Genomic DNA, 8614 nt, shown 5'->3' with positions numbered 1-8614 from the left:
ATGATGAATCTGCCATCTGGAGAAAATGAAACTGAATAAATCCGATTATTGTGGCCTGTGAAAAAATCCAACACACTCTGCCCTGTCAGTGCATTCCAGACCCTGACTGTCTTATCAAAAGATCCAGAGGCAATGTATCTACCATCAGGAGAAAATGCAACAGAAATGACTTCTTGATCATGGCCTTTGAGAGGATCCATGACACACTGACCTGTTGAAGCATCCCAGACTCTGACTGTGCAATCATGAGATCCAGAGGCAATATATCTGCCATCAGGAGAAAATGCAACTGATGTAACCTCCCTGTCATGACCTCTAAGTGGACCCATGACACTTATACCTGTCAGAGCATCCCAAATTCTGAGTGTTGCATCATTAGACCCAGAGACAATGTGTTTGCCATTAGGAGAAAATGCAACTGATCCTATTGCCTTGTCATGGCCTCTTACATGATCTATCTCAGTGTGACTTGTCAGAGCATCCCAAACTTTGATCATATCCCCACATCCAGAAATAATATGCTTGCCATCGGGTGAAAAAGCAACTGAATCAACTGAGCCCTCATCATCTCCAAGAGGACTTAACATGCAGTGACTTGTCAGAGCATTCCACAGTCTAATTATGTGGTTTGTAGTTCCACACAGAATGTGCTTGCCATCAGGAGAAAAAGCTATTGTTTGGATGGGGTCAGAGCCTCTATAAAGAACCATTACACTCTGACCAGATGAAGCATCCCAGACTCTGATTGTCTTGTCATAAGATCCAGAAACAATATTCATTCCATCAGGAGAATATGCAACACAGTTGACCACATCATCATGACCAAAGAGTGGATGCATCACACACTGACCTGTTCCAGCATTCCAGATTCTGACTGTGTGATCAGAGGACCCTGAAACAATATGCCAGCCACTTGGAGAATATGCAACTGAATTAACACCACCACCATGGCCTTTTAGAGGATCCATGACACACTGGCCTGTCAGAGTATTCCAGACTCTGATTGTCTTATCACCTGATCCAGAGACAATGTGCCCACCATCTGGAGAAAATGCAACTGAACTAACCCAATCATCATGGCCTTTGACAGGACCCATGATACACTGGCCTGTCAAAGCATTCCACACTCTGATTGTCTTGTCAAAAGATCCTGAGATTATGTGTTTCCCATCAGGAGAATATACAATTGAAGTAATATGGTCAGCATAGCCTTCAAGCTTCATAACATTATGGCCTGTGAAAGCATCCCAGATATGAATAGCTCCTTCATCAGATCCAGAGACAATGTGCCTGCCATCAGGTGAATATGCAAGTGGACCACTACTACCCTTTATTCTGAGAAGGCACCTGTGTGGCCACTGCTTCATCTGACCATTCTCAATTGTCAAAGTCTTTACAAAACATTTCATGAAATGCAGACATATTTTAGAATTTTGAGGTGCAAATGGCAGTGCTGAGATGTAAATGTGTGGTGCTGATTCAGATATTGGCTCAAAGAATGTCATTATAAATTGGTTTGCATCACTTGCAAACTCTGACATACTAGGCTTCAATGCCTACATTTGATTTGTTCATATCAGCATCATAATAGTATATTTTCATAAGACACTTACACTGCACCAATTTTCAGTCAACAGCAGTAAGTGAGCGGCATGATTTACAGCCTCCATCAGGCTCATAATTTCTAGCCAATGTAAAAGATGGTTCATCAAAAAATCCTCCATCTGAACTATTATCTCCTCTTGCAATACCTCATCAGAATATGTTTGCAGATAAAGTGCCCAGAAGTAGCTTGCATGAGCTAGAGCAGTAGATTTCACATTTCTAATATGGTCCATCAGGTTTGGAACATCTTTATTTAGAATATGTGATGTTTTCAGATCAAAAAAGTTGAATTTGAGCTTTGCACTCATATATTTCATGCAAGATCCAGCAAAACAGAGACTATGCTTCTGAGCATCTACCCAAAAAGCCTTAGAGCGCTTTTGGTCAAGCAGAAAATCTGTAAATGACTGATGACAGATCTGCAAATGGCCAGAATCACTGATTAACAGTACTGGGCTGAGTTGGCTAACTATCAACAATACACCTTGAACTCCCAAAAGCTGTTCAAGATCACTTGCACAAAGTGGGTTCTTTGCAATAACAATTGCTCCTAAAACTGATGATAAAGAACTTTTCTCTGCTTCTCTTAACCCTTGGAAAGCAACAGAAACAATGTGCTGGTACAAGGTGTCAATAGCATCAATGCCTTCCCCAGAGTCAGAGCAAATGACATTCAACCTTTCTTCAGTGTCACCACCTCTGTGCAAAATAAAGTCCATTGCAGATTTAGCCCAGATATAGAGGCCAGCAGCCTTCCTTACAAGAAAGGAAATTTTATCTGGACCAGGCCAATCCAAATGCAGTGATGTTTGCAATCTAGTCATGTGAGAGAATCTTGTAGTAAAGTAAAGCTCAAGATCTTGAGAGGTCTGATCAGAAACTTGATCCCCAGTATGAAGATCAATATGCTGGCTAACAGAATCCAGTGTTCCCTGAATAGCAAGATAGCGACGACTTGTGATGAAAATTTTCAGACACTTGGGAAGCAGCCAAGACCAGGACTTCAATGAAGGTAAAAGCTTCTCATACTGGTCACATTCATCAAGAGCATCAATAACAATAAGAAGAGGTGTTCCAGTGTCTTGAAACACCTCTCGAACTGGTTTAACAATGAGATGCTCAAACTGCATAGAAATATCAAGACCTCTGATGTTAGCTTTCTGTGTCTCTAATGCCTTAGCGATAGATTTCCCTAGAGCATTGTTTCCTAGTGCAAGATCCAAAGCAAGATGCCTCCACAGATTATCTGGATCACAAAACTCAGCCTGATCACGGCGAAAGAAGAATTGCCCAGAGAAAGATTCAAAGTCAGCAACAACAGTTGAAGCAATTGTTGTCTTTCCAGAACCAGGACTTCCAGATAGCCAGAGAATATTTGGCATGTTAAGATCATGAAGCCATGCCTCAATGTCTCTGAGCACATTTACACAAGTGCCAGGCATGCATGTCTCCCTTTGCTTATGTGATGGAGCCTTCAATTCTTTCAACCATTCATTTTTCTAGTAGTACATTCAATATCAGTTGTGAAGAAATTAGTTGACATAACTTACCTTTGATTCTTCCATCCTCTCATTGATTTTGCATGCAATTTCCCCATCATTATTGTAGTTGACCTGCATGTGCACATTAGCATGAATCTTCACATGAACATCTTCACTCACAGTATTTGCAGCAATAATTACAGCATTGTCCATTTGAATATCCTGTGCTCCTGCCAAAATATTTACTTGATGCACTGGGAAAGGGGTATATGTAGAATAATCAAAAAGAAGATTAGAAGGGTAATCAGCTCACTAGATTGTTTGGCTACTGTAGCCTCAGTCTCTGTGCTGGTATAAATCCCTGTGTAAGTTTCAAAAAGATTATGGTGGAGTAAAAAAGTAGATAATTTGACATACAAGTCTTGTTTGAATTTTCTTCAATTATCTGAGATGTCTGAACCTTGGGCAATAGTGAGTCAACCAAGTGATAGGAACAATTTACATACATTGAAAGCACCCATGGCTTCATTTAACTTCCTTTTGAACTCCTCAATGTATGCCATATCCTCCAAAAAACTGGGAAGTCTCCTCGACTGGCTGCAATGTTGAACATTCGCGACTCTTTCTTTTAACAAGTTCAAAGCTCTGATGAGTTTCCCAGTTTCAAATGGTATCAGCAAGAGATCTGTCAAATCACGCACCCTTTAAGATGTTCAAGACTTGATTGCCAAGCACGCGGAACGTGATCCTTCCCATAATGACAGGTATGCTGAATAATCTCCTCGACCTGTGTGATGAGGTTCTCTGAAAACTCAGCCCAGGCTTTCTTATTGGTATTAAATTTCTATTTCCAACCATTAGATAGATGCAGCAGATCAGGTGAAGCAGGACTACAAACCTTAGTGATATCAATGATGGCCAAGGTGTCGATGACAGCCACCTTCAAACTCGGCGAGAAAACATTCTCAGACATAGCGACAATCTCGAGCGCCTGAAGACCACCTCTGCCGCAATCTCGCAGAAAGTCGCCCGCTCCGGGATCCAATCCAAACATATTGTCGGTGCTGTTGGTGCTGCTAGCGATGTTCACGTTCATGGTGATGGTGGTTGATGAGAAAGACGAGAGGCGCCAAGATGCGGTTGCGGTTGCATCGCCTCATGATGAGGGCAGGTCATCATGTGAGCCCACTCGAGAGGCGCCGGAAGCGCTTCTCTCTCAAGTTCAACTTGTTACCCATTATACACGAAGGTATTTTATGGAGGGCGGAGAGCTCATTTTGCTTCATCACCTAGACAATCACTTAATCCTACAGGAGCACTGCGGCGTTTGAGCCGTTTACTACACTCTACACTCGACCAACGCCGTTTCCCAATCAGGATGGATAGTCGTGAGACCGGAACAACTGAAACTGAGACGCAAAGTACAACCGCTTCGACTTTCTGCTGCACGAAACTCCATTTGAGCAACACGCTCTATGCATCTCGTAATATTAACGATGTGAGTTTTAAAAGAATTGATAATTGCAATGGGGGTCACCGTGCGCAGTCCATACTCAGGCCGGCCACACCGCAACCTCCCCACGGCGATCCTCCATGAAGTCTATATTCGCCGGAAGCCATCAACAATTTCTGACGACGTTTGGCTCGTTCACGGTTCAGCCATCAACCTCTGGCAAGGAATGACGAAGTGATCCTGCCATCGGTCGGCAACATCACGCCGCCAGGCGGGTTCCAGTCTCAAACAAAGTTGGCCGAAAAGAGCATCAGCGAGAGCTCAGGATTGAATGAAGAAACACCAAACTCGCGCCGTGACATCTTTACGTTGACGCCCGATTCAGCAATACGTCTACAACATCTTGGAATGATAAAAGGCGGAGTACTCACTTGATAGTAGGGATTCAACGATCAGCCACGATCATCCGCTGCACCTGGGTTTGTTGAGTGGGGTTTGAAGTTGGCAGTACAGTGGCGTGGTTGGAGGTCTCGGATGTTACCCCCGTAGCGCCCACCTTCGTCCTTTCGATGCCTAGGTTATCCAGATTGCATTTTATATAGAGAGAGACCGTCAAAAAATCGGGAACCATCTGTAGATGTCATCAAATGATCGCCGCCAGCATGCTGACGAGTCGCCGTTTGGTCGCCGTCAAACTTCCCGTCAATCATGAGTAAAAATATAGTCCACGGTTTACGATGCCTCAAAGGCCCTAATTTTGGGTGTCATAATAGTGAGCGGAACGGATAGCGAACAGCAAAGAACAATTTACCGTTCTTATGCGAATCCATGGGTTTTCAAGAGACGGAAGTGCAACAGAAGGGGGCGGCTGAGCCCCAACGAAATTGAAGCCTTATCGAATATATATTCGAAGGTCGTGCGTAGACAGCGTGACGGGTGGTAGAAGTCATTTACGAATATGGCGTTGGGGCGAGGAAGTCCTGCGTTCTGGGCATCATTGCACAGGGACTACGCTGAAATCTGACGACTAACGAGAGGATTGATAAGAGTTCAATTGGTAGAGGGACGGAAATACATTACTGGATGGTATGTTGGTATCGGAGTCGCCATAGAAAGACTCCTGACCCTCGCAAGAATACCTAGAGCACCAGACAAAAGGGCGATAGCGTAGGCCAGAAAAGCCAACATCCTAGAGCAGCAGCTCATAATGAGCACAAATTCCAAAGCGAGCCTTGTTCGCAACGAACGACAGAGGTCAAAGAAGAGACGTGCTCGTCGTGACCAACATCCGACGTCATGTTTACAATTTGACCCAGGTTTGATCTTGACCACCATCTCGACCAACACATTCAACACGTCGCGCGGACTACAGGGCTGCCAGCTATCGCTCTCATTGGCTCCGCCCCCTCAAGACCTCACAGTATGATGATTTAGTGATCCGTTCGCCTTTCCGAGTTCGCCTGAGGACATCTGATAGCTGGAGCCGGGTTGGATTACTGAGGTACGTTTGCCATCCCTGCTGCTGGTTTCGCCTTCTGATGTTAGTTCTTTGAAGCCCCGCAACGTGCTGCTACGTGGCAGTTAGTTGGGCCTCCAAGTATGGCCATTACAATGTGCAGGATCACCTCACCCGAAAGCTACGAAACCCCACAGCAGTGCTGCCATCTTTCACCCACAATACCCCGCTCCATACACCTGGGCTTTTATATTCCTTCCAGCCCTGCATATCCGAAGCAGATTGTTCGACGTTACCTCACGTCTCCCCAACTCGTGTTCGCCATTTGATGCCGTGCCATTCCTGCCGTGTTTTCGGGCAGGCCTTGGCGATCGGGAGGACGACATGCCACAGGTTTGCGACGTAACCATCCTTGTACATCGTCCCCGTTGTGCAAGCAGAGGACCCACCACTCTCCTGTCGAACACTCATCACTACCATCCACTTGCGAGGCCAACACCACCCATCAGCCCCAGACCAGCCGGCGCTCCTACCACCCGGGTTCATCGACCTTCTTTCAGCGCCAATCATCACAACTTTTCACCACCTCCCACAAGGCGCATCGTTGACCGAACCGCAGACAACTCATATGTTCCTCGATCAGGCGACTTACCCCCTTCCGCCGGTCCGATTGCTTTCCAGGCTCTACACCCGCCTTCCCTTCAGAGCGCTCGTCTCTTACTGCGTACTCTTCAAAAGCCCTCAGTGCGACGAATAATAATACCTCGAATGCGGATCAACCATTTGCGTTGGCTGCAAGTAGCGTGGAGGGGGTGGAGCCTGAAGATGAGGAGGCTTTGGGCGACTCACCAGCCGAAGAACCGACCCTGCTCAAATTTCAAATGAAAGCGAGTAAACAGCGGACCCAAGTTCTGCTAGGCGTCTTGCGTGCGATCTTTACCATCGGGTTCTTGCTGTTTGTTTCGTGGTGTTGAGGAAGTAGGATAACGTTGAGGGGAGTGCTGGTGGGTCGAGTGGATTGCCGACTGGGAGTGGGCTTCTGCAACGATTTCGATTTCGGAAGCGGAAGATGCACAATGGCCAGCGTCACGCTTGTTCGACATCCTTATCCAGTCGGCCTAACTTTGGATTCCGATGCTTAAGCTCAAGATCGACTCTATGCGCTTTCAGACTTCGCGCAGGTGGGTGTCCTTTTCGTTTTCGACCTCCTCGATCTCAGTTTTGGTCCCTTCTCCGCGTTTCTTACGCTTTCGTCTTCGACTAACCCCGTCGTCCTACTGCACTTTCACTTTCGTTTGCGATTCCTTTACCTGGATTTGCCCTCCCATTTCTTTAATTCACTTGTACTCTTCCTTCTTCCCTTCCCCCCCTCTTTTGCGCCCTCCTTCTGACTTCGACGAGCTCAACTCACCCACTTTTCCCAGCAGTCTGTTCTTCTCTCTCAATCATGCTTTCAAAATCTTCGCCAGGCCAGGCGAACGTCACCTTTGGAACACCCTTCCATCGTCGTTAGGTTGCCTTGAAAACAACCCAAAGCATCCGCGATCTTTGAAGGTGTTCGGCTCGTTGAACCCAGTTCCTTTTACGCGGAACGTCAACGGCTTGCGGAGAGTGGCTGGAAATCAGCCCATTACATGGAGGTTCCAGTGAGTATGCACCTCCTTTTCATGTTAGTCTGGTGGTTAATGAATCGACCGACAGCTGGCTCTTGTATTATGTCCGAAGAGCATCTGTCGCATTCTCTGCAGGCCCCAGTCGGCTTCTTGGGGGGTACCCTCTGGGTTTCCTCCGCTGTTGTCGTCTCCTGCCATTTCCGCGCATACGTTTCGGGGTGTCGATCCCGAACAGCTTCCCAAAAACTTCATTCCTATACGCGATCCTCCACCCCACCCACTATCAACACACCCTCAGAACCTCCGCTCATCACCCCGGAACGTCCCAACCCTCTGCGTCCACTCCTCACCAACATCGCGTTCTGCCAGTTGTTTGCCGTGTGTCTAAGCGGCAACTACAAGGACCCAAAGTACAGGTTGCTCCATTCTTTCGGATGAAGAAGTGTCAACGACAATAGAAACCCATCGCCATCATCTTCCATCTTGCCATCCACACTTCGGATGAAACCTGCAGCATCCCACATACCCCCAATTCAATAGGACCGCCATCTAGAGACTTCTCACCCTCGGAGCTCTCTCTGGCGTGAGGATCCAGCCTTTAGATTCGTTCCTCCTTCAACTTGGATTCATTGCTGTTTTGAAGGATGGGACGGCTACTGGGACCTGCTTTTCTGCTGTGGAATCATCGTCGTGCTTCATCATAACTCACTGGGATTGCCGTCTATACGCTGGAGCCATCTCTTCACATTCAGTCCTGGCGGTGGGCCTTCGTTGGCTTTTGAGTTGGGTTGAGAGTTGCTGAAGGACGAGATCAGCCAATCTGTTCTGTTCTCTATATCTCAGCCTTATCAATTCGATTGGAGCTGGATGATGAACGACCGGTTCAATATCGTCGAACATGCATGTCGTCCCGGCGAAACCCATTTCCAAATTCTCTTGTGCATGGTGCGCATGCGCAGGGGTCCGACATCTCCGGACAGGGTGGCGTCCTGTCAGACGTCGCATT

The 8614-nt window shown here is 46.7% G+C and overlaps 2 protein-coding genes across 2 annotated transcripts; both read left to right on the top strand.

Annotated features, from left to right (window-relative positions):
• Window positions 1-6138: 6138 nt before the first annotated feature.
• On the top strand, window positions 6139-6324 carry LACBIDRAFT_314236 (uncharacterized protein; the record flags this gene model as incomplete). The annotated part of the gene is made up of 1 exon (XM_001877923.1): window positions 6139-6324. One exon carries the CDS (start codon window positions 6139-6141, stop codon window positions 6322-6324), a length of 186 nt encoding a protein of 61 aa, XP_001877958.1.
• Window positions 6325-7129: 805 nt separating this feature from the next.
• On the top strand, window positions 7130-8046 carry LACBIDRAFT_324457 (uncharacterized protein; the record flags this gene model as incomplete). The annotated part of the gene is made up of 4 exons (XM_001877922.1): window positions 7130-7176; window positions 7420-7641; window positions 7697-7712; window positions 7744-8046. 4 exons carry the CDS (start codon window positions 7130-7132, stop codon window positions 8044-8046), a joined length of 588 nt encoding a protein of 195 aa, XP_001877957.1.
• Window positions 8047-8614: the final 568 nt, after the last annotated feature.

This window comes from Laccaria bicolor, genomic scaffold, assembly GCF_000143565.1.
Source record: "Laccaria bicolor S238N-H82 LACBIscaffold_5 genomic scaffold, whole genome shotgun sequence".
Lineage (NCBI taxonomy): Eukaryota > Fungi > Basidiomycota > Agaricomycetes > Agaricales > Hydnangiaceae > Laccaria > Laccaria bicolor.
This window is presented reverse-complemented; position numbering and strand designations above follow the sequence as displayed.